The sequence below is a fragment of the Musca vetustissima genome, unplaced genomic scaffold (assembly GCF_032173495.1).
Source record: "Musca vetustissima isolate MV318-11 ecotype Yass unplaced genomic scaffold, APGP_CSIRO_Mvet_v1 utg9970, whole genome shotgun sequence".
Classification (NCBI taxonomy): domain Eukaryota; kingdom Metazoa; phylum Arthropoda; class Insecta; order Diptera; family Muscidae; genus Musca; species Musca vetustissima.
The window spans coordinates 21,183-47,157 of record NW_026873321.1 but is presented as its reverse complement, the minus strand read 5'-3'; the positions used below and the strand labels follow the sequence as shown (position 1 = coordinate 47,157).

General features: G+C 33.6%; 1 protein-coding gene across 1 annotated transcript in view; it reads right to left on the bottom strand.

Annotated features, from left to right (window-relative positions):
• Positions 1-23,928, bottom strand: part of LOC133324000 (mucin-5AC-like) — a 112,530-nt gene extending 88,602 nt beyond the window's left edge. The window contains exon 1 of the mRNA XM_061532901.1: positions 23,707-23,928. Coding sequence (XP_061388885.1) covers positions 23,707-23,928 — 222 coding nt within the window. The remainder of the gene's footprint in view (positions 1-23,706) is intronic.
• Positions 23,929-25,975: the final 2,047 nt, after the last annotated feature.

Below are 25,975 nucleotides of genomic sequence, written 5' to 3'. Positions count from 1 at the left end.
GATTAACAGCAAATGAATTTTCGACCGTCATAATAAACATAGAAATCAGTTTGGGTTTAGATCCAACATTTTTGAGAGGTTAAGGATATGACAGCGCGTCTAACATGTCAGACAATTATAATGGAGTGCAGATCAGGGATGGTCAGTGTGACGAATTTTTAGGTTTTTGACTGTCAAAAAGGTGTAAACTTCGAAAACGTCATATATCTGTATAAAATGTAATAAATGTAGTAAACGTCATTTATTTCAATATTATCATATACAATTATTTTCAAGAATATATATTATTTTTACATATATCTGACTATTCCTTACTAGAACTGATAAAATTTTCTAAATTTTTTTTGAGAAGAAAATTTTGAAATTTTATACGGATTTGGGTAAGGCATGCGTAATTCCAAATTAATTAATGGAAATGGCTATTTTGTCAAAAACCTAATGGATTTGGGTAGGTTTCCGACGTTTCTGACGTATGTATAATACGTCGGAAATGTATGTCATTTACGTCATTGTTTCTGACAGGCCATCTCTGGTGCAGATCATTATTAAGTTGAAATGAATGTATGCCGTATACATTCATTTCACATTTTTATACCCTTCGCCACACTGTGGTACTGGGTATTATGTCTTTGTGCATATGTTTGTAACAGGCAAAAATAATCGAGATAGACCCATGGTTCCTTTTGAGAATAAGCATAGAATCACTTTCTGAGTTGATTTATGCATGTCCGTCCGGCCGTCCGTCTGTCCATGTTAAATTGCAAACAAAGTACAGGTCGCATTTATGATCCGAATTGGATGAAATTTGTCACAGCTCATTTGTTTGGCCCAAGGACGAACCCTATTGAAATTGGGAAAGATCGGTCCAGATTTAGATATAGCTCCCATATATATTTTCGTCCAATTTAAGGTAAATGGGGCACCAAAGTCCCTATATATCTTTCGATTTGCACGAAATTTGGTATAGCCTACTGAATTAGGTCTAGAATGATGTGTGCTAAGTTTCCTGAAAATCGGTTCAGATTTAGATATAGCTCCCATATATAGTTTCGCCCGATTTTAGGTAAATGGTGCACTAAAGATCCACAGCTAGGCCGATTGACACAACATATTGAAATTAGTATAAATTAATCTCTGGCAAGTTTGCTTCAAATCGGTTCAGATATAGATATCTCGTAGCTTCTATATATAATTTCGACTTATTTATTGAGATTAAATTTTAAACAGTGCAGCATACCGAATAGCGTGTGTCAAGTTTGCTTTAAATCGATTTACACAAATATGTAAAAAAGATATAAAAATCACATATTTAACTTCGTTCAATTTCATGTCAATATTCCTTCAAAAAGGCGACGTCTTTTCGGATACATATGTACCCAAAGTGGTGAAGGGTATCATATAGTCGGCCCAGTCCGACTTTACTACTTTCCTTACTGGTTAATATTAAGTTTAAATGCAGCTCCAAGATTCAAGAAATTCGAAGTATATTTTCTAAAATTTTTGATATTTGCTCATTCTTTGCTACTTTATGTAGAATATTTCGAGAAGCAAATGAAATTTCCAAACGAAACACGATGGGTTGAGCAGCATTATTGCTTACAAATATTTAACGAATATATAGAAGAGATAGTAAAATCGTTGGAAGAAATAGGGGAATGTGGTATGATTTTATTTTGATTTATTTCTAAGAAGTAGAAGTTTCAGTGCCAAGAAGGGTTGGTACGCAAAAGTATAGGTCAAATGTAATAAGTTCGAACTCCGAGCATTTTATGTATTACATTATTTGGATGACAAACAGATTTCTGGAAAATGGTTAAAACATTATCGAGAATTATAAAATTTTAATGTAAAGATTTTAAAGGAATCGTACAATTTTATGAAATATACCTGAAAGTGAAACTGTGGATCACTAAGTAAAACCGAAAGATCCCCGACCATCTAATCCACTTGATGCGATTGTAGTATTTCCAAATATAAATACATTTTTAGAAATTTAGACGATACCGGTAACCACAGCCGTCTATGCATAAATCTAATTGTTACTATTAATTACGACGGAACTCTAACTTTCTGCGGATGGTTATTCCAAGCCTGGGCACTATTTCGTGATATTTGCAGTCTCTTGCTCGATTAGAGGTCAAAAGCTCCTCTTCCTTATCATTTTCCGAATATTACTAACATTTAGTACAGCCCTTCTAATTACTGGTCCAGATTCCCTTCACCGTGGGTTGTGTTGTGATGTTCGACGTATAAGATTATGTTTTCGGTCCATTGCATGCCAAAACTATTACCTGATCATAGTCGAAAATTATAGACGTTATCCTTGACCATAACTGGAACTTCGTGAAAATTTTCATAGCGATCAGTGCTATATTTCCCCTAATGTGGCAATGAGTTACTAAATAATATCTGTAAATATTTATGTATAACTTCCAAATATGAGTAAATACAACAATATAATTGGAAATACTATCAACTTCACCGGTCTATGTTCTTCAGGTATAAATATATACGCCATAGAATACAAAATTCGCAATTTTCACGCAAAAATCCATTGACCCCCTAAATATAGATCTTCATAAAATCTGCCATGCTTATTCCATTGCCAGAGCCCTTTCTCCGCGTAAAATTCGGGAATATTGGTCCATAACTTTGTCAGGTATCGTGTTTACAAATTATAACGGAAAGACGGACGGACGGACGGACGGACACACATGTCTCGATCGACTCAGCTAGTCTGCACAAGCTTTAATACCCTGACAACGTTCTTGTGTAGGGTATAAATAGAAGACTTGATATGAAATACAGATTATTTTTTAAGTAAATTCAAAACATTTAACATATACGCAATAAGAGTATTTTTGGGATCTTAATATATATATATATATATATATATTGTCTTTTCGCGATTAGTAATTTTCTAATAAACATATACCAATTTAACGTGCGTACAAATGATCTATATTCAAATAAAACATTGTTTTATTTGAACTTAATCATCTACTAATATTATGTTTAATAGCCCAGACAGATGACAGCCTTAATTTGCATTAACAGCCTTAATTCAAATTAACTTGTACATTATCCTCATTTTTATGTGTTGTTAGTCCTGATTTAGATTAGGCGAGTTTACTTGAACTTGCTTCATGCGTCTATACAAGGCAATTCGATTTCAAAAATATTTATTTTTTGACAATATTCTTGATTGGTATTTCAAATTACTGACACTACAAACAAAATACACAAAACGAATTGCCAGAAAATTGCCGGTACGAGCAATTTTTTTCAATTTCTATTCCCCTTGCCCCTCTCTCCAACAAACAAAGACTTGTCGCAAGTAAACTCGCCTAATCTAAATTGGGACTTGATGCACAAAATCAAACTGAATTTATATTGAATTAGGCAATTTCAATATGGCAATGCTGTCGAAAATTTTTGTTTTTTGTCAAATTTATTTATATTTATGAAAATTAAAATAAGAAATGAAGGCAAATTTCAACCATTTCTTAAATTGGGAGCTGTTTTGCTAAGATCCTCCTTTATGCCATGTATATATTTGATGTAATCCCGAAAAATATCGAAACAAATGTAAAAAATTTTCATTCTACACACAGACAAACAATTGTTCTGAAGCAAAAACTGTTTCGTAAATGCAGAAACTATCGTCTGTCAGGGGTAAATATTAATTCAAATTAGGAAATTTTTAATATAAATTAAGGCTGTCGTTTGTCTATGGTATAAGGAAGGAAAAAATGTACTTTTTTTCGTTTATTGACTTCGCTCTAAAATTAACAAAATGGCGGACCTTTAAAAAAATATTTTTGGAAAATCGTCGATTTGTGACCAAAAACCAAGTTAAAAAATAAGGAAGATCTTCACCGATTGGCTTTATCCTAGTTCATACGATAGCTATTCACAGAGAAACGTGTCAAAATTTGGGATCGATTGGGTTATGAGTTGTTGAGTTATCTTGCCCGCCATTCGCAAAAGAGAATAACGCGTTTAAAGTTTGAGAAGCCCTTTAGCCGTCACTTGATGCTGACACAATAAATCGGCTATATCTTCAAGAGTTCTTGAGATTTTCACTTGAAATTTTGTAGAGACATTCTTGAAAAAAAAATTTTTTGACCCCGAGAATGGGGGGGTACTCTTAAAATGCATTTGTTTGTCATTTGTGAAATAAATCTAATTTTAGCATTGCAAACAATTGGAGCTATTATAACTGTCTGTACTTCATACTAGAATCTATATGCAGATCTAATCCGACATATGATCGAAATTGCTCTTTTTTATAGATATAATTGCGTAATTAAAATTTAGAACACTCACTATAATATTTTTTCAACATATGAATATTGTTTGCATACATAAGTTTAGCAACAAAAGACAATCGGTCTCATTTGGATTATAAAGAATTTCAAAACATTTTCTTAGTTAATAAGGATGATATTGAAGCCTTAAAGTTATTATTAGCTTTTTAGAAATACATTTCGCTTGTTTCCTCTGGTTGTTTTCTTATAATTTATAAGTTTTTGTTAACAACATGCTATAGCAACAATTTTGTATTCAAATGACATTGTGTTAGTAGGTGTGTGTGTGTGTGTGCATAAAAATTATCCATATATCCATGTACCAATACAAGTAAACAGGCAAATCATTTTTTTTTTACTTTGCGCTGAAAATCTTACATTCGTCGTATGAATAAGGTGTGGCGAGCTGACGAAGGTATAAACTATGCAGAAGCGTGGCGTCAGCCAAAGGCCGTGTTACACAGATAAAACCTATCTCGGGTCGTTATGTGATGATGGCACTTGAGAAGCTATAACAAATTTTAACATACCATTGAGACTAAGTGGCAATCAAATTGATTTATCCTCGTTTACCGTGTAACGAAATGACAAAAGTTTCGTGTAATGTCTCATTCAGCCGTCGGCGTCGCCCCGAAACAAGGTGCACGAAATTCCTTCCTCTAGATATGTAGTAATGGGCGCGGAAAGGTAGGCAGGCAGACAGGCAAATGCTTGCCCTTATAACGAGCGAACGAGCAAATGCCGAAATATGTTGCCCGTTTGGCTTGTGCTAATATTTGTATAAAATTACTTTAATGTTTTGATTAAGGTTTCGTCTTCGGTATTTGAAGTCTCCTTTGGAACATTTTGAGGAATTTTTGTGCGAATTTTATGTTAGCCTATTTAGCGTTATGTGTCATCTTTGTCCCCACTCGCCATCTTCGAGAATAGGCATTCCATTAGAAAAGTAGGTACATAGAAATATTGCTGTTGTTGTTGCTGCGTTCGTTCGTTAATGACATCCTTGTTCTAGTAAATATTTCCAAGAGGATACGCATTGTTTTTGTAAGAAAATATTTTATGTAACGTTCGGAAATGTTTAAACTGTTCTGGTATTTATGTTTATGTTCATTGCTGTAGTTGTTGTTATGACTATTAATTATTAATTGTTTCACATTTTCTTTTACTGCATTTTTTGAAAATATTTTTATTTGTTATGTAAAGCTCTTATAATTTAGTTAAATTATGTTGGATTTCTACTAAGTTCCGATAAAATCATTTGCAGATAAAAATTTTGAAAAAATCTGTAAAATTTTTTTAATTCAGAACACTTCGATATACTGCACTTAAGAGATTTAGTGTGAAAATTGCCAAAAATTGACTTTGAAGTGGCCATATAATTAAAACATTGTGTAGGATTGTTTACTTTACTGCATTTTTTGAAAATATTTTTAGAAAAGCTCTTTAATTTAGTTAAATTATGTAAACTAAGTTCCGATAAAATCATTTGCAGATAAAAATTTTGAAAAAATCTGTAAAATCGATCAAAATTGCCAAAAAATTGTACAGTACACCTTACATTCAGATAATCACATTTATTATAGTAGAAAAAACAATAAATAATTCTCAAAATAAATAAATATGTGAAATAAAAACTTAAAAAAATGGGAATTAACCTAAAGGAAGGATTCAATTTCAATAGCCTTTACTGAAGAAGGCCGGAATATTTTTGCAGTATGTGAGAAAAAATCGATTGATATTGTTATTTATTATATCAAATCGACTGTTCGAGTAGTACAGAATATATTTTATCAAAAAATATATCAGTTACAACAGAACGAACAGAGATCAACGCCTAGGTTGACGAGTAAAAGTTTCTGGCACAGAGCACATACCCTTCCAATAAATCTTGGGGTTCTATAAATAGGAATAAATCTTAAAATAAAATAATATTATGAAATATACATTTTAAATTGCGTGTAAATCGCGTAATTCTCAAAATCATTTGATGCGCATGCGGTTTCCAGGAAGTACTGAAGTTTATCTTCCAATCCATATATATTTTGCGAAATTTCATTTGACGGCTAAGATGTACTACATGTTGCATTAAAGTACCCAAAAACTCGTAAAACGCAAATAATTTCCGCATACTCCATATGCCATTAACGCGCATCCGATTTCGGCGTGCACCCTAAAAAATACACCAATCTATGCCGATTTCAATGTGGTCCATTAAGAACAATGGATGTGCCAGCTCACACTTTTTTTGAGATAAATTGGGTACATCTCCCTTTCGGCTGAAGTTTTTAAAATTCTCTTTTCGAAAAAGATCAAAATCCTTATGAGGTCATTTATTGAAGCGAAAATGATCCACAGAAAACGCAAATAAATCCGCGATATTTTCAAAAACATTTTTTTTGCCAAATTTCGTGTTTTTGGAAGGCCAGTTCCCGCCGTTCTAGTAGATGGATTTTCACGAATCATCCAAAACGTAAAAAACCTTACTGATCACGGGTACCCATATCTTTCAGTTGACAGGTCTAAAAATTAAGCCCGAAAAATAGGTTTTTTAGAAATTTGATTGCACAAAATTCTCATCTTCGGATGAGTATTGCTCTGAAGCTGTGCATACTACATACACAAAATATATATCAAATTACTCAGATTCGCGACTACAATAATCTTATAATCGATTTTTAGAAATTCCTGTTTGCTCATTAAAACTAGAAGTAAAATTCAAAAAACAGTCAAAATCGAGCTTCAAAATGTCAGCATCATTTAAAGGTAGATGCAGTTAAAATTTTGGGGCGTAGTCCCCATTTTGTTGGCTTCTAGTTTTCTTTTGACACGAAGACCGTGCAATGAGTGGCTTAGTCACAAATCGATAGAGAACATAAAAAAACTGGTTCGCCTCAACCTGTTTTTACACATTTTTTTACATTAAAGTAGACACAGCTTCCACCAAAATAAAGTTTGGAGGTCAATATCATGAACAGTTTGCACCGACAGATCAATTAACCCAAAACTATTCACTTCTTTTCATATACTTAAGTAGTTCCCGAGTTATAAAGGGGTGAACCTCCGCTTCAGCTATGTTAAAAAATTGGCAATATTGCCCATATATATTTTCGAGTAACGAATATCTCCCATACTATGTTAGAATACTCGTATATGGGGACAACCCCAACACACGGATCAAATAAGATAACTATTTTAATATAAAAATGGGGACTACGCCCAAAAGGAGGCGAATATTAATATTTTTTTAGGGAGATTTGGTACCATATACGACTACAAAATACCAAATTACAGCGAATTCGGAAAACGTTCTCTAGAGCCCCAAAATACCGATATAGCGCATCTTCAAACTTGACCTGCCTGCAGACATAAGACTATGCAAAATTTGGTCATATGCTATGCTAAATTGTCATAGAATTACACAATTACACCAATATAAAACCGGTAAGGAAAGTTCAAAAGTCGGGCGTCGAAAGTCGACTATATGATACCCTTCACCAATTTGGGTACAATCTCAAATTTATAAAAATTGAAAGTCAATCATCGAGTAAAATATGTATAAGATCTATATATAAATGGACGTGTTTGATGAAATCGGATAAAAATATGTATAAAAGTTATATCTAAACGTCTTCAATCCAATACGGTGCGCCATTTACATAAAATCGGAAGAAAATATATATGGGAGCTATATCTAAATCTGAACCGATTTCAAAAAAAAAAAAAAAAACTTGGCATATATTAATCTAGATATTGGCAGAATGGTGCTCCATTTACATAAAATTGGACGAAACGAATTGGATCTATATCTAAATCTGAACCGATTTCATCGAAACTTGACGTATATCAAAATCTGAACCGATTTTCAATAGGGTTTGTCCTTGGGCCAAATATGTGACATGTGCCTAATTTCATCCAAATCGGGTCATAAATGCTACCTGTACTTTCTTTACAAAAATACATGGACGGACGGACAGACAGACAGACGGAAATGCAAAAATCGACTCTTAAGACCAACGGTGTTCTAACTGACATAAACGTCTAAAATGGGCGACATTTTATGGCCTTTGAATATAGGCTAGGCTCAAAACGCTAGCTGTTATATCACTTTATCATATGATTTTCGGCAGAAAGTCGGACGGAAATTAATGATGGGACATAAAATTTAATTCTGTTACCAAATATAAATAATATATAAGCTTTGCAACGATTTTTATACCTTTGGATGGTATACAAGTCGAAGGGAATTGTGGAGACCTAAAATAAGAGTATTTGCCATGTTGTATCATAATGAGATAACAAATGTACCTCCAGTTTGTTTACATGGTCAGACGGGCGGTATTCGTAAATGATTCCCAGAATATTTCAAATCTGACAGATATGGGTATTTCGCCTAAGACAATAATTCAATCGGTTATATGGGATTCTTTCGGAATCACCTAAAAGTCGTGAGGAAGTGTGGCAAGTCTTCACAGTAACCTTCGATACCAACAACTAGACAAATGGTCGCAGATGACTAAAGCGTAGACGTTCTTGACTGCGTATTGGTGGGTACCCGATCGGTATTTAATAATAATTTTCTTAGCGGATGAGGTAGACCGTTGATGATCTAGCAGTTATACCTATTGATGGGATACCGTGCGGCATGGTGACACCCGTATGGTTTCCACGATCTCTTTTCGAATAAATGCAGAGGCTAGTCGAGAAGCAGAAGAACCAAGAAATAAATTATTTCTCCTTCCGAACTATAACAATAGTGACACAACATTGAACTATTTTCATAAATCTTTTTCTTCTTCATTCACTTTCTATACCATCTATAAAAAACAAAGAATAGGTTGTATTTAATACCTTCCATGTATTGATGTTGCTCGAATCAACTATCATTCTTCCAGCAGGAAGAACTACTAAAATTTAATTTTAAATTAAAGATGATAACATTAACCAAAAGCCCCTATCACCTACGAAGAGGATATTTCCACTTGTGCATCACGACCGCAAATTGTCTTTGTGTTGAAAGTGTGTGTGTCTGTTTGCTTGTCGGTGCCTATGTGTGCCTGCTTGTCGTCATATATGTCGTGTCGTAGTGTGATATCCCCCCCTACGAAAATGTGTATGTGTGTGCGTATGTGCAAATTCATGGAATTTGAATTTTTGAAGATACATACTACGCATCTGTATGGGTAAATATTTTCGAGAACAACAAAAGATTGGGTCACTTAACCACACAATAAAGCCATATACACATGTACATATGTCTGTACCAATAATGTACGTTCACACACATCCAAAAGTGTGTACGCAAAGAATTCAATAGACTCTGGCATATAGTGAACTGGGTCAGAAGAATAGCTCCTACAACTGGAAATTTAATTATAAAGAATTTCATTTTTATTAAATACGACATTAGGTGTTCTTTGATTTGTTGTGCAAGGTGTAACGACAAGGCATGTAAATCACACATCCATTGTAGTGCCACACCAAGTGTGAATAATATTTGGGTATTAATATGCTTGAAATCTCTTGGGTGACATTTACAAACCTAAAAGAAATGAAGTGGAATTTATAACATATTGAAATTATTCATTTGTGTTCTACTACATGGTAGATAAGAAATTTTAAAATTAAAATTTTTGAAATGGGAAGAAGGGAATTGTAGAGCTTTAGGGGTGCAGTGCAAGAAAATTTGATGATATGGGGTTTAAATTCGTTAAATTCGGCCCACAATATTGACAACAAAATAAGGATCAAGGCGTTGTGGAATTCTCATGATCTAAAAGTTTATAACCTGTCTAGAAACATTTTCCACATTAAAATTATAACTCTTCCTAACATGTTGTTCCACGATAGCCAAACTTCTGTCTTTCTTAAAATTTGAATTTTGAATTGCTATAGAACTGACAAGGCAATTGTCTGATTCCGCCATAATAATGTAACAATTAAATATCTGCATACTCTGATTATCCCTGAGAAGTTCTGACATTAACGAAAAAGACCAGTACCAACTTTAAAAACTTCGTTAAACATTTTAGAATATTCGGCCTGATTGTAATTAACATTCTCTTACTGGCATTTCCAATCACCCAAGTACACAATTTCGTACCCAGTCTCATAAATTAGAAGCCTAAGAATTGCGGTAGCAACAGTAGTTACAGCAGGACCGGAGTGCCAAAACTTCACCATAGGATGAAATGCTTTTATTATTCGATTTTTGCATGTCTCTGTTTTGAGCTCCCCTCACGAAGACTTAGATGATAATTTAAGGCAGACATAAAATATTCTTGCTTTCGTTAATAAAGGGACACACACACACAAGCACAGTCACTCACATCTAAAACTAGAAATTGGCAAGCCACCAGCATTTGGCCCAAAAGATCAAGAAGATACCGAATGAACATAACGACTGAGGCTATGTCGATGAAGATGGCGATAGTGGTGGCAGCAATACATTCTGATGATAATGATGATGCTGAGGACGACGATGATTATGATGAAGCCAAAGCCGATGAACCAAATGCTAGAAGGCATCACCTAATGACCTTGTTTTCATGTTCACATTGTCATTGTTGTTCTTGTTGGGATTTGTATTTCGAACAACACTAGAATGCCTGTAAATTTCTAAAATATTGAAACAGTAAGTTGCACTGTGATCAAATTTGGGTAAATAAACAAGAGATACAAAATTCACATTACAAAGAATTCGAAAGTGTAATTTTTAATTTGTTAATGGGTGGAATGGGTGGAATTTCAAGTTATACCATTAATTTGTTAGGAAACTAGGACAATTGTCCGTGATTTTCAAAATATAAGTCGGATATCGAAGGAATTTCTGTTCACTATACGCGTTTTTTGACATCAGTAGCATGTAGGGAGCATACTGCAGAATGTAGGGAGTGGGCGATGCTTTGCCACCGTGCTTGTATATTATTATCGTGACATGGAGTGCTTTCGTCAAGCGGGTGGAAAAGTTGAGTTGAGTTGATTTGTGTTCGATCGAGATGCTTGAATCTGGTGCTGATATCGTAATTCCCAGCTTTTCGCTGCCGCGAAGTCAATCAACCGCATACCATTGTCTGTTGTTCCTTCGTAAAATATGTCTTCTGTCAGTTCCTCTTTGTCTTCGGCCGGAGCATGGGCGCAAATGAAATACAACAACAAACAATTCGCTCATCTACTGGAGTGAATCTGGAGACGAGGTCTTTTATTCTCTTGTTAACCATAAATCCGCAGCCAAATTCATGTCTCGTTTCATGGCAGCTATAATACAGCACGTAATCATCTGATTTACTTTCTCCAGTGCCTTTCCATAGCTTTTCTGGTAAGGGAATAATATCGGCTTTGTGCTTGTTGAGTAAATCCGCCAAAGCCAAAACTGCGCCTGTTATGTATATCGTGCGCACATTGAAAGTGCAAATTCGCAGATCGTGGTCCTTTATACGTTTGATAGGGTCGTCAACTTTAGGGAGGGGTGTGGTTTTCTTTTTCGATGCATTTTCATAGTATTGGTTTTTTGTTCCAAATGTGGGCAACTAACCCGATGAATCAACCTATTTCAAAGGGTGATGAACATAGCTACTCCAGGTGACACCTCGGGGAGGTCAAAGTGTGCGTGGTCGGTTTACACATCAAAACACATTGATATTGCGTGTGGTCTTATTTTAATGGTCCTTACAAAAAAGTCTATTTTCACCACACTAAATTCCCGATACATAGTGCATCGATGAACTGAAATCATTGTATGGCCGTGAGATACAGGCCAAATGTCCTGCTTCAAAATACGTTTATAAGATCGTAACTGGTGAATGATCCTAAGATGCAATAACAACAGTCGGCCGTTTGGCTCTTCTCGAAAGAGTCAAATCGAACTACAGTAGTTTCGTATGAAACACTTCAACGTAGGATGGTAAACTCTGGTACATCATATTTTCATTGACTGAAAATTTCAGAGAAAGTAAAAACTGAACAAGAGAAAACGAATCATTGTGCACCATGTCAGCTCTCACACATCAGCTTAAACCAGGGTACAATTATTTATATTTGAACCTTACCCAAAATATTTCACTCCAAAACTGACTGTTACCACTGTAACATGACAATTATTTTCCATTGGAATAGGTTGTGGGAATAGATTCGTTTTTAAAAATATTTGTTATCAAAATGATTACATTTGGCACTTGAGAGGGAAAGTTGGCTGACTCCAGTCATAATACTCTCAAAAATTCTAGTGTCTGTGTTAGTGTGTTTTTGTTCTAGTTGTTTGTGTGTGTGTGTTTGGGTATGTGTGTTCTATAAATTCCTGTGTATTGGTGGTATGATTATGCTGAATACTGACTGGAGCCAAGAGGGCAAAAGCGCAGATATTATTTTTTGACATCCGGTTAATGATTTTAATTTAAACGTTGCCAGTGTTGGTATTAATGGCGTTTTGTTGTGCCGTTTAATTTCGTGGCACGACAGTGAATATTTAAATGATTCGCATTTTATTGTTGTAACCATGAACGTGCGCGCGTGGTTGTCGTCGTTGTTGTTGTTTCGCCGGAAGAGGATTATAAAGACTTTTGTGTATAATACGAGTATTTGTCGGTGTATGTGTGTATGCTCTATGTATGTGATGGTTCTTGTAATATACCAACGTTAAGTATAATATGAACGTGTTGTTGTAGATGAATTGTAATTTGTATTTTATTCTCATTTCATGATTCTCCATTTTGGCGACAATTCAAAAATTTATTAACAGTAGGCGTGAAACAAATATATATGGTGACAGTTTTTGTTGACATTTCCTAGTTCGTGAGCAGTGAATAAAGAAAACTCATGTCTAATATTAATTGCAGCTCGGCTCTAAAGTTGTCTCTAGATAATTGTGTATATCTTTACTGTTTTCTGAAGTAATATTTTTTACTTTTCGAAGCCGAATTGCATTGGAGTTGTTAATTATATATCTGTTAGATTGTGTGACTACACAATTCGTGTAGCTTTTGAAGTTCTGTTTATAACCCGACCTTTCAATTTGGTATTGGACGAAAGTAGGTGTGGTAAAATTTATTAATTTAAACCGATTTTAATTAAACTTCACATACATCCGTCTAGACTCCAGTCGGGTGTATGTGAAAATAATTATTTTAATTTTGATTTGTACTTAAATCGGAATACAAAAATGTCTTCTTTGGGCCGTAAATGCAATATGCACTTCAATTGATACTCGTAGATGAAACTGTCGTAAAAGAAAATCAGTTTTTATCAAAATAATGCAGGAGTGCGTAGCCGCAACGGCAAATTGCCTGAATTGCGTATTTCATCCGCCACATTGTCCGAGTCATTTTTATTTTAAACGACGTTTAGCAACACGACGTTTTTGGCATTTTTATTTTTTTCTGTATTTTTTTAAATATCGATTACATATTGAAATTTTCGTATGTTTTATACGATGAGTTTATTATTTCAATGTTATAAAAGTGACATTACATTTGTCAATAAGTAACCAGTAAGGAAAGTAGTAAAGTTGGACTGGGCCGACAATATGTTACCCTTCACCACTATGAATATAATAAAAAGGTCATTAAGATGAAATTGGATGAACTAAAATATATGACCTTTATCTAAATGTGAACCGACTTAGATCAATCCATAAACATGTGATTCGTTTGCTACAATGGGACCAAATTCTGTAAACCAATTTAAAGCAAATATCAATCGCGCACCCATTGAATATTTAGAGCACAAGTAACACGCGATTGCGTCATTCTATTCTGAAAAACATGAAGAGTTTGGTGCAGCATTTACTTAAAATAGGATGAAAATAGATATGGAAGCTATAGACTAAGTTAGACTAATTTATTCACGTTTTTTTCCAAATGCTCATATTTTGGATCCTTGGGTCCCACTTAAAATCGGATGAAACTATATGGGAGCTCTATCTAAATCTGGACGGATTCCAACAAAATTTGAGTATAAAACTATACTAAACTATTGTTCAAAATTTTGTGTCAATCGGCCTTACTTTGAGTCTATGGTACACAATTTATTTAAAATCGGAAGAAAATATATATGGGAGCTATATCTAAATCCGAACTGATTTCAGCAAAACTTGTCACATATTATATTACACATAATTTAGTACGTTGTGTAAAATTATGTGGCAATCGTCCTAACTTTACACACATCATTCTAGACACAATTCAGTACGCTATGTCAAATTTCGTTCAAAATTAAAAAGTAAAATTAAATCAGGTGAAACTATATGGGTGCTATATCTAAATCTGCACCAATTTTCATGAAACTTACTTAATTCAGACTTAATTCAGTACGCTATGCCAAATTTCGTCCAAATCGAATGATATATAGGGACTTTGGTGCACCAATCGGGGGAAAATATATATGGGAGCTATATTCAAATCTGAATCGATTTTCACGAAACTTAACAACATCATTCTAGACTCAAGTCAGTACGCTATTCCAAATTTCGTGGAAATCAAAAGATATATAGAGACTTTGGTACACCATTTAACAATTTCTCTCAATACCAGTTTTTAACATTTCATAAACTATAAGAAATTGCACTAACAAAGCAATTTGCTTGCGGTGCATGCAGTAGCTGCATTGCTTGCACTGATCACACAACAAACAAAACATACAAAAACAAATACCAACAGTGTCTATCACGATGAGCGATAAAGCAAAACCCAACGATGATCACTCAAGTGGTTCCAGTGAAGCTGACAATGACGATGATAACTGGCAAGTTGTTGTTAGTAAACGAAAAATACTAGGATTGCCTTTAGGTAACTCACCGAAGAGAAAACAATTTGACGACAACCAACCATCTACGTCGAACCGATTCAGCGCTCTCTCACATAGCGAGAATGATACCAACAAAGATGAACAGAACCAAGTAGTACCAAAACATCCACCAATATTTATACCTAATTTTGAAAATGTGAACAAAATGATGAATAATTAAGGTAAAGTAATACCGAACAATACTGGAACTTACGCACAAGTCATAAGAGGCGAAAATTATGTAGAAGTGAGTCTTAAGAGGCGAAAATTATGTAGAAGTGAGTGTGCTAAGCAAAATGGAAGCGATGTTAACTAAGCAGATAGAGTTAGCCAATTCTTTAATTAACATGATGTCAATGCTTATGTCTAAATTATGCAAATAGATCTTGTTATTGTTGAATGGAATGTCAATTGCATTTCAAATCACAAAAATGAAATAGAACTTTTCCTTCACTCTGAGACACATTTTACAAGTAAATCGCATTTCACCATAAAGGATTGCGATATCACCCGGACGATCGTGCCCATGCTGGTGCGGCCATTATAATAAAATCTAAAATTAAATACGAAGAGAAAGTACCCATAATTGACAAATCTTTACAAGCTGCTGGAATTAATATTGTATGTGAAAATTTGAAAATATCAATATAACTAGGTTTACTTTCCGCCAAGATTCAATTTAAAATGCCTCGGTAAAAATTTATAGTTGGTGGCGACTTCAATGCTAAGCATTTATGGTGGGGATCTCGACTTTGCAATCCAGAAGGAAGAGAGCTCTATAAATGTATTTCAGCAAACCAATACAATGTTTTATCTACTGGCAGTCCTACGTACTGGCAGATCTTTTGGACTTCTTTGTTTTCTCTGGCATATGCCAATCTAAAATGAGTATAACTGCATCTGATGATTTGAATTCAGATCATACTGCAATCATCGCAAATTTTAGAACCAGAAATATAAGAAAACATGAAAATTTAGTTCTAATCACATCGCATACTGATATAAATATGTTTCAATATCGTATTAATAGCAATTTAGATCTTAATGTATCAATAAAAAATCATCAAGAATTGGAAAATGCTGTTGAAACCTTTATTAATTTAATACATACTGCTGCAAAATTAACCACACCAGAAAAAAAAACAGTACGAATCAACCTAGATTTTATGTCACTGCTGAAATAAGAAGACTGCTCAAACAAAAAAGTCGTTTAATGCGAGTATGTAAAAATTCAAGACAACCTGCTGACAAGACCAACTTAAACAGAGCAACTTTTCAATTAAAAACACGTCTACATGATTATAAAAATGAATCAATCGGAAAATTTTTAAGCAAACTCGATCCGAACGGAAATGACGAGTACAACTTATGGAGGGCTACCAAATATCTGAAGAAACCAAAGAGGAGAAATATTCCTATAAAAAATGCTGATGGATTATGGTGCAGGTCAAATAAAGATAAAGATGTATCATTTAAGAATTGTTTAGAACATTGTTTTGTTCCATTTGATCTATGCGATAATGACCATAAACTAGAAATAATGGAGTTTTTAGACGTCAAATTTGTAGACCAATAAAACCTTTTAAGTTTCAAGAAGTAACGACTGAGGTAAAAAATCTAAATAAGCAAACTCCAGGATATGACCTAATAGATTATAAAGTCATAAAAGCATTACCAAAAAAGGAATAGTGTTCCTGACATTTAATTCCATATTAAGGCTTTCACACTTCTCTAAGCAATGGAAATGTGCTAAAATAACAATGATACCGAAACCAGGCAAACCGGAAAATATGGTATCATCATATAGACCAATTAGCTTATTGCCAATTTTCTCTAAAATGTTTGAAAAATTGTTTCGAAAAAGATTATATCCAATACTGGAATCGTTAAATATAATGCCAGATCACCAGTTTGGATTCCGGGAAAAACATGGTACACCTGAACAATGCCATCGGATAGTAAAGATAATTAGGGAAAGCTTGGAAGATAAACAACTTTGCTCGGCAGTTTTTCTAGATATTCATCAAGCTTTTGATAAAGTCTAGCATCATGGATTGTTATATAAACTAAAATGTGTATTACCCACTCAATTTTATATGTTATTAAAGTCATATTTAAATGAGAGAACTTTTTATGTCAATATCAATGGCGAGGAATCAAATATTGGAACTATACAGTCTGGTGTCCCACAAGGAAGTGTACTAGGCCCAGTGCTATATACTATTTTTACAGCCGATATGCCAGTAACAGTTGACGTTACAATTGCAACATATGCAGATGACACAGCAATTCTTGCCTCAAGTGAGAGTACCTCATCCGCTTCGGAATTGCTTCAAACACAACTGAGCTTGACGGAAAAATGGTTAAACAATTGGAACATAAACATAAATACAGAAAAATCTACATATGTCACATTTGCGTTAAGAAAGGGTGACTGTCCTTCGTCAGTTATAAATGGACTTGTTATCAGCTGATTGTGTGAAGTGCCTTGGCTTTCACCTTGATAAACGACTCAATTGGAAAAAGCATATAAGGTTTAAAAGGCAACAGTTAAACCTAAAGGCTAAGCGAATGTTGTGGTTACTCGGTCCAAATAATAGATTAAAAGATTAAGTTATCATCCCAATGTATTAGCTATTAATCTATTAGAAGATACATATGAAACGAAAATATTAAAAGACACCATTTATATATATATATATATATATATAATTATCAAATTTAATTTAGTCAAACATTTAATAATTAATTATTGTTAAATTTATTGTAATTTAACAAATCTTTTATATTTAAGTATTTATTACATTTGCTTATTGTTTTTATATTTTGTAAACAGATTGCAAATAAAACAGAATTGAAAAAAATGACCGCCTTCGGCAATCTAGTGTTAATTAAGCTCTCGTAAATACCAGTATTTGGACCCATGTTTATAATTGTTGGTAAGGAGATTTTTCATCGAATCAAGAATCCACAAATTAGTGTTATTGTCACTACTCTCCTAAATATCGGTATCTGCAAAAATCATATTATAGCTGATTAGTTGTAAAAAATTAAGAAAAGTCCTAATATACGGAATCACATTTTCAATTTGAAACATCCCAGAAGAAAATGAATATACGTTCTGAATTTCTATCTTCAATATTGCGAGCTTTAGTTTTTTTTACAGGAGTGTAGTTACATCAGTTTTTAATTAGATCGTTGTTTTTGAGTTAGATGTCTAAATTTTTGTGTGAACACGTATTTTGATTAAACTACCAATAATCAAACAAAAACCCAATTCCGTTTTTTTTTCTGTGGTTACGTACGTTTGCATTTGTGGTTACGATATTGGGATTGGTCCCTCTATACTTCTAGGAATTCAGTGTTCTTAATGAAGTTCTTCAGTCTTTTCTGCAAAAGCCGCGCAGTGGCACAGGAAATGTGTCAACATTTCGTTGTCATCCACACATGTCCTACCCCTGCTTACAATCTTGTGTAAATGTGCATGCTGGCTGGGATGCCCTGCGAGAATACATGATAGAAAGATTTGCTTAGCCTTATCTTCATTTGGGTCTTTCTTTCGTTATATCAATGAATTTTTGTATGTCTTTACCTTTCATGGCCTCACATCTAGATGTGTTGCGCTAAAGAGGTTTGGTATTGGTCACATGTATGTGGGTAGGACATTAGAACTTCTGGCGAATATTTTGACTACTCTTTCCTGTCCTGTCGCGGGAAGTTGTTTAGACTTTTATGCATTCTCGTATAATTTTGGAGGTTATTGCTTTTATAACATGTTTATTATATATTAAAATATTGGTTGTCGTTAGACCAGAATTTGAATTTAATCAGTTTATACACTCCGTTCTATCTTGAACCTCCGCCTGAAGAATCGAATTGTGATATTCCAGGCGAAGTGAAATTTCAGTGGAGTCTGCTTCTGTAGACCCGGAAAACATTGTCCAAAATAATATAACATATCATGATAAGTATATTTATTTTTATAATCAAATCATTGAGTATATATAGCAATCTTCTATATATATATATATAAAAGAGCTTAGTGTTAAGTGAGTGAGTGAGTGACTGACTGACAGATCATCGCCAAGACGAAACGGCTGAAGCTAGAAGCTTGAAATTTTGTGTGTGGGTTGTTGTTGGTGTGTAGGCGTGAGATAAGGCTGGGTTTTTGGAAATTCGAACTAGAAGGGTACGAAAAGTACTAAAATGTACCAAATATGGTACCCTTTGTATTAGGCGAACGGGAAGAGCTAGAATTCTGAAATTTGGAATGTGGGTCACTGATGGAAAGATAGAAAGCTGTACAAAATGGTTTTTGGAAATTCTACATATAAGTGTACTAAAAGTACTAAAAAGTACTAAATTTAGTTCCAATTGTATATATTTTGAACATATTGAACCTATATAGCTAGAATATTGAAATTTTATATGGAATACAGGTTGGGAAGTGGTGTTGATGTATGGAAATGCTTAAAGAAATGGTACTAAATTTGGTTTTATTTGCATTTAGTTGAGTGTATAAAGATGGAATCCGGAAGATCAGAATCAGGACTACTATTGGAGCACGAGATTGAAGTAGCTTTAAAAAATCGTACTTATGTGTACGAAAAGTACTAAATTTGGTGCAAGTTGGATTTAGGTGAACAGATAGAGCTGGAGTCTTCAAATTGTAAAAAATGACTGTTGAATGTAGGATTTAGGTCGTTACTTATTGGTACGAAAAGTACTATATGGTACCAAATTTAGTACAATTTGGGTTTTGCTTGAAAGGATAGAGCTGAAATCCCGAAATTAAGATTACCGTTGAAGATTGAGCTATATTTACATCTTTACACTAGATTTGGTAAAATTAGGATTTGGGTGAACGGAGAGAGCTGGAAACCTAAAATTTCGAATAATAGTTGCTGTTGGAATATAGAATTGAGATATGGAACTATAGTACTTATGTGTACTAAATGGTACTATATTTGGTACAACTTGATTATTTGAGAACGGATAGAGCTGGACTCCGGAATTTTGGAATTAAAATTACTGTTGGAGTGTAGGATTGACATAGGTTTGGAAATTTTTAATTATAGAAACGAAAAGTACTAAATGATAAATGCTGCAATTCTGAAATTTTTAATTAATATTACAGTTGGAGTGCAGAATTGAGATATGTCGGTAGTTTTGAAAATTCGTCAGCATGTGTACTAAAATGTTGGAGTGTAGGATGAGACATGGAGGTAGTTTTAAAAATGCGTAATTATCTATTTATATAAAAGGGCTTATATATATATATAAAAGATCATCGCGCAGACGAAACGGCTGAAGCTAGAAGCTTGAAATTTTGTGTGTGGGTTGTTGTTGGTGTGTAGGCGTGAGACAAGGCTGGATTTTTGGAAATTCGAACTAGAAGGGTACGAAAAGTACTAAAATGTACCAAATAGTATTAGGCGAACGGAAAGAGCTAAAATTCTGAAATTTGGAATGTGGATCACTGATGGAAAGTTAGAATGATATGCAAAAGGGTTTTTATAAGTGTACTAAAAGTACTAAATTTAGTTCTAATTGTATATATATTGAACATATATAGGTAGAATCTTGAAATTTTATATGGAATACAGGTTGGGAAGTGGTGTTAATGTATGGAAATGGTTTAAGATTTTCGTACTTATGTTTTTGTAAGAAGTACTAAGTGGTACTAAACTTGGTACTATTTGCTTTTAGTTGAGTGTATATAGATGGAATCCTGAAAATCGAAATTAGGACTACTGTTGTAATACAGGATTAAGGTACCTTTAAAAAATCGTACGTTGTGTACGAAAAGTACTTAATGGTACTAAAGTTGCATTTCGGTTCACAGATCTGGAGTCTTGAAATTGGGAATTAAAATGACTGTTGCAGTGTAGAATTGAGGTAGTTTTGTAAATTCGTACTTATTGGTACAAAAAGTACTAAATTGTACTAAATATAGTACAATTTGGATTTTGCTTAAACGAATGAGCTTAAACCTTGAAATTTGGAATTCTGATTACTGTTGAAGATTGAGCTATAGAGACATCTTTGGAAATTCGTATTTGTATGTACGAAAAGTACTAAACGGCACTAGATATGGTACAATTTGGATTCGGGTGAACGGAGAGAGCTGGAAACCTAAAATTTGGAATATTTCTTACTTTTAGAATATAGAATTAAGACATGGAAGCATAATACTTATGTGTACTAAATGGTACTATATTTGGTACAACTTGATTAAGTGTGAATGGAGAGAGTTGGACTCCATAATTTTGGAATTAAAATTACTTTTTGTGTGTAGGATTGACGGAGTTTAGGAAATTCTTAATTGTAGAAAAAAAGTACTAAACGGTACCAATGGATAGGGTTTAGATCCTGAAGTTTTGAATTAATATTACCGTTGGATTTCGGTAGTTTTGAAAATTTGTCATTAGATGTACTAAATGGTACTAAATTTGGTACAGTTTAGATCAGAGTGAATGGATGGAGATGAAAATTTTAAATTTGGAATGCAAATCACAGGATTAAGGTAGTATTGGAATTTCGCACTTTTGGATACGAGAAGCACTAAATGGTACTAAACAGAGTACAATTCGTTTTGTGTGAGCTGGAATCCTAAAAATTGGAATCAAAATTAAGGGTGGAGTGTAGGATTGAGATATCGAGGTAGTTTTGAAAATGCATGATTATGTGTACTAAATGGTACTAAGATTAGTACAATTTGGATTTAAATGAAAGGATAGAGATAGACATAGAAATAGAAAATGAAAGAAATGAAAATAAAATTACTGTTAGAGTACAGGATTGAGACAGTATTGAAAATTCAAACTTAAAGTACGAAAAGTACTAAATGGTACTAAATATGCTACAATTTGGATTTATGTGAACGGATAGGGCTGGGATCCTGAAATTTATGATTAAGATTACTGTTAGAGGGTAAGATTGACGTAGTTTTAGAAATTCTTACTTATGAGCATGATGATGGTACTAAATTTGGAACAATTTGGATTGGATTGGATCCTGAGATTTGGAATTTAGATTACTCTTGAAGTGTAGAATTGAGCTATGGAGATAACTTTGGAAACTCGAATTGATGTGTAGGAATAGTAAATAGAATAGCAAATGCACTAAATTTCGATTTCGGCAACGGAGAGAGCTGGAAACCTAAAGTTTGTAATGTGAGTCACTGACGGAGAGTTAGAAAGAAGTACCAAAGGGTTTTTTATACTAACTGGTACTAAATTTAGTGGTGGTGGTATGGAAGTAGTCTTGAAAATGTGTAATTATGTGTTCGAAAAGTACAAAGGATGAACCCTATTGAAATTGGGAAAAATCGGTTCAGATTTAGATATAGTTCCCATATACATTTTACTTCGATTTTAGGTAAATAGTGCACCAAACTCCCTATATATCGTTCGATTTACACGAAATTAGGCACAGCGAGCTGAATTAAGTCTAGAACGATGTGTGTTAAACATCATGAAAATCAGTTCCGATTTAGATATAGCTCCCATATATAACGTCGTCCAATTTAATGTAAATGGTGTACCAAAGTCCCTATATATCTTTCGACTTGCACGAAATTTTGCATGGGGTACTAATTTCCTTACTGGTTTTAATCTCTTTAATGGAAGTAAGAAATATTTCAGAAAATAGTGCTATATATTACAACAAATTTACAGTATTCACGATTCCACATGAAATATTTTTTGTATTACCTTTCCGCATACGAAGTAGCGGGCACTTTGCTAGTAATCAATATAAGAATCGTTAAAAATTTTCTATAATTCCTTAAAGAAATTATTTAAGTATGTAGGAGACATTTAGATGCTTTTACACTGTACCACCCTTGAAGAAGTTGTCGCTATTATTTCCTCAAGAAAACATTTGCGAAGACAAGAAGTGTGACTTAGATTTACCTTTGATAGACAATGATATCTATCAGTGTACCGCCTCTTTTGTCGTTTTCGTATCGTATTTAGTCGTATGATTGCCACCGAATAGTAATGGCATACTAACACACTCACACAATATTACACTAACAATAGGCCACATACATACATCTCGAATGCGAAATAAGTAAAAAGAAACAAATAAAACAAAATACACAATCTGTTTCATATCTCACGTAAAATATAAGGTAATTTGTGGAAATTTGATGTTTATCGTTAAATGGTTTTTTATTCTCAGCACAAGGCCTACGACGAACCAACATGCATATGCTGTTGGTAAAAAACGACTGACAGTGGGTGTCACCCAAACACCTTCATCTGGTGTTAACCAAACAATGCAATGTTAGCATCTGTTAGCTAATCGTTAATACAATACAATGAAGCCAATGAAGAAAATACGCTCGCAATAATAACCATTTTGCCAAGCATAAAAATTACACTGCCTTCTTGTCATTTCCTTGGAAACTATGCGATTGCTTAGGTGTGGACTCATTAAGGCAAATATGCTATTAAAATCCTAATGAAAATATTAATTGAAATCGATTCACACATCCGTACAATGTAATGAACGCACATTCAAGTCAATATTCTTTCGACATGGCTAATTATGTACGTAGGTACATACATACACACACAGATGCTTATATATCTGCACAAACTCACGCACTTACCTTAATAGCTTCACATGTCGAACAGTCAGGTTTTTGTGGTTTGCCGTTGGCGGTGTTGCCGTTATCAAACCCTGCAGCTTCGATTGAGACTCCTTGTCGTTGTGTGATTGCCAATAAGAGATGCCACAATACGAATAGCGGAATTTTCAAAACCAATGTGTAGAACAAAGTCACAGCGACCAGAGTGCCTTCTCCCAGCGATTTAATTATTTCATTTAGCATTTTAAATTGTAATTCATTTTCTAAATTTTTAAATTTTGTTTCCCTGTATTTTTATTATTTTAAATTTTCTTGATAGTAATTTCATTGTGAATTGAAGTACATAATTAGGTTTGCATGTGTTACTTTGTTTTTGTTCACCTGTTCTTGATGATACTCAAACTTTCAATTTAAATTCAATTTCGAAAGTTAAACCAGGAACACAGATTTGTGAAAGTGTTGCTCATGGCCATGTTTACCTAGCGTACATACTTACTGTAATTATAGTAATAAATTATGTAAATTCCTCGATAATTTACAATTTATTTTTATATAAATTTTTAATTTGCTATTTAATACAAAGCGTTGAACATAAATCAAGTTCGAAGATTTGGAATATAGGTACAAATTTTATAATATCATACGAACCGACTATTCGATTTGAACCAAACAATCTAACATTTATAGGGTTGGGAGATCGAACTTATCGGCCCACTTCCTGTCAAAATTTTTGAAAATTTAATTTAAAGTGAACGGAATATTTAAATTTCATCGAAAACTTATTATTTAAAACAAGCAAAGATCAAGTCCGATGAAGAGACTCATCGGGCAAGATTTTAACAACTTTTAACTTTAATTTGAAGCGAATGGATTTACCAATTTGATGCATTGGTTGCACATCGCAATATTTTACCACCCCTTCATAGATATATAGATAGTCGACTATTTGATAAAAACATATACCATATATAAAGCGAATAATAAAACCTGTGTGTAATAAGTATAAAAAAATCCAGAAATTATGCACTACAGCTTAACGATTTAAAAAGGTAACATACATGTTTCCCGCTTTATTTTCGGTATGTTGATGTTTTGAACACAACTTACTACCACATAATTTTCTTAGTTTGTTCTTCAGTTGACCTTAATGATAGAATTTTGCAAAGAAATAATCTTCGTATATTAGTTTTCTCTGCTATGCATATTTTTGACACCGAATACAATGACCAACTATTTTAATTATTTTCAAAATTTTTTTTTCAAAAAAAAAAAAAAAAAAAAATAAATAAATAAATAAATAGAAAAATTCTACCCGAACTCCCATATAGTTTCGTCCGATTTTCATTAAATGAAGCACCAAAGCTCCAAAATATGGCGATTGGCACAACATTTAGCACAAGTTTCGCTGACATCGGTTCAGATTTAGATATAGCTCTCATATACAGTTTCATCAGATTTTCAGTTGATGGTGCACCAAAGACCCAAAGATAGGCCGATTGCCACAACATTTTGCGCAACGTACTGAATTAGGTATAGGCTGGCGTGCGCTAAGTTTTGTTGAAATCGGTTCTGATTTAGATATAGCTCCATATATATTGTTTCGTCCGAATTTCAATTAAGACCCAAAATATGGCCGATTGGCACACATTTTTGCAAAACATACTAAAGTTTGTATTACTGTGTGGAAAGTTTCGCTCAAATCGGTTCAGATTTAGATATAGCTGTTATATAGTTTCGTCCGATTTTCAGTAATTGGTACACCAAAGACCCAGAATAAAGACGATTTATACAATATTTTAAACAACGCCCTGAAGTTAGTATAGCTTAACGTGTGGCAAGTTTCGTTGAAATCGGCTCAGATTTGGTTATAGCTACCATATATATTTTCGTCAGAGTGAGTCGAAATTTTCTACAACGTACAAAATTGAGCATAGAATGACGTAAATGCGTATTTTAGAAATGCAGATATAGCCGACTTCACGTTAACTGGGCTCCAAAAAATTAAGGAATGTCCGATTTGCTTTAAATTGATTTACATCATTTTGTCCCATTGCAAACAAACGACTCTATATTGGCCGAAATGAAAAAATTAGTATGTGTTGCAGAAAGACATGTTTATGAATTGATCTAAGTCGGTTCACATTTAGATAAAGATCACATTTTTAAATTCATCCAATTAATGTACACAGTTAATGGCCCTTAAAAAATGCGAAGTCTATAAGGATGCATCTGTTGCAAGTACTCAAAGTGGTGAAGGGTATCATAAAATCCGCTCCGTCCGATTTTACTA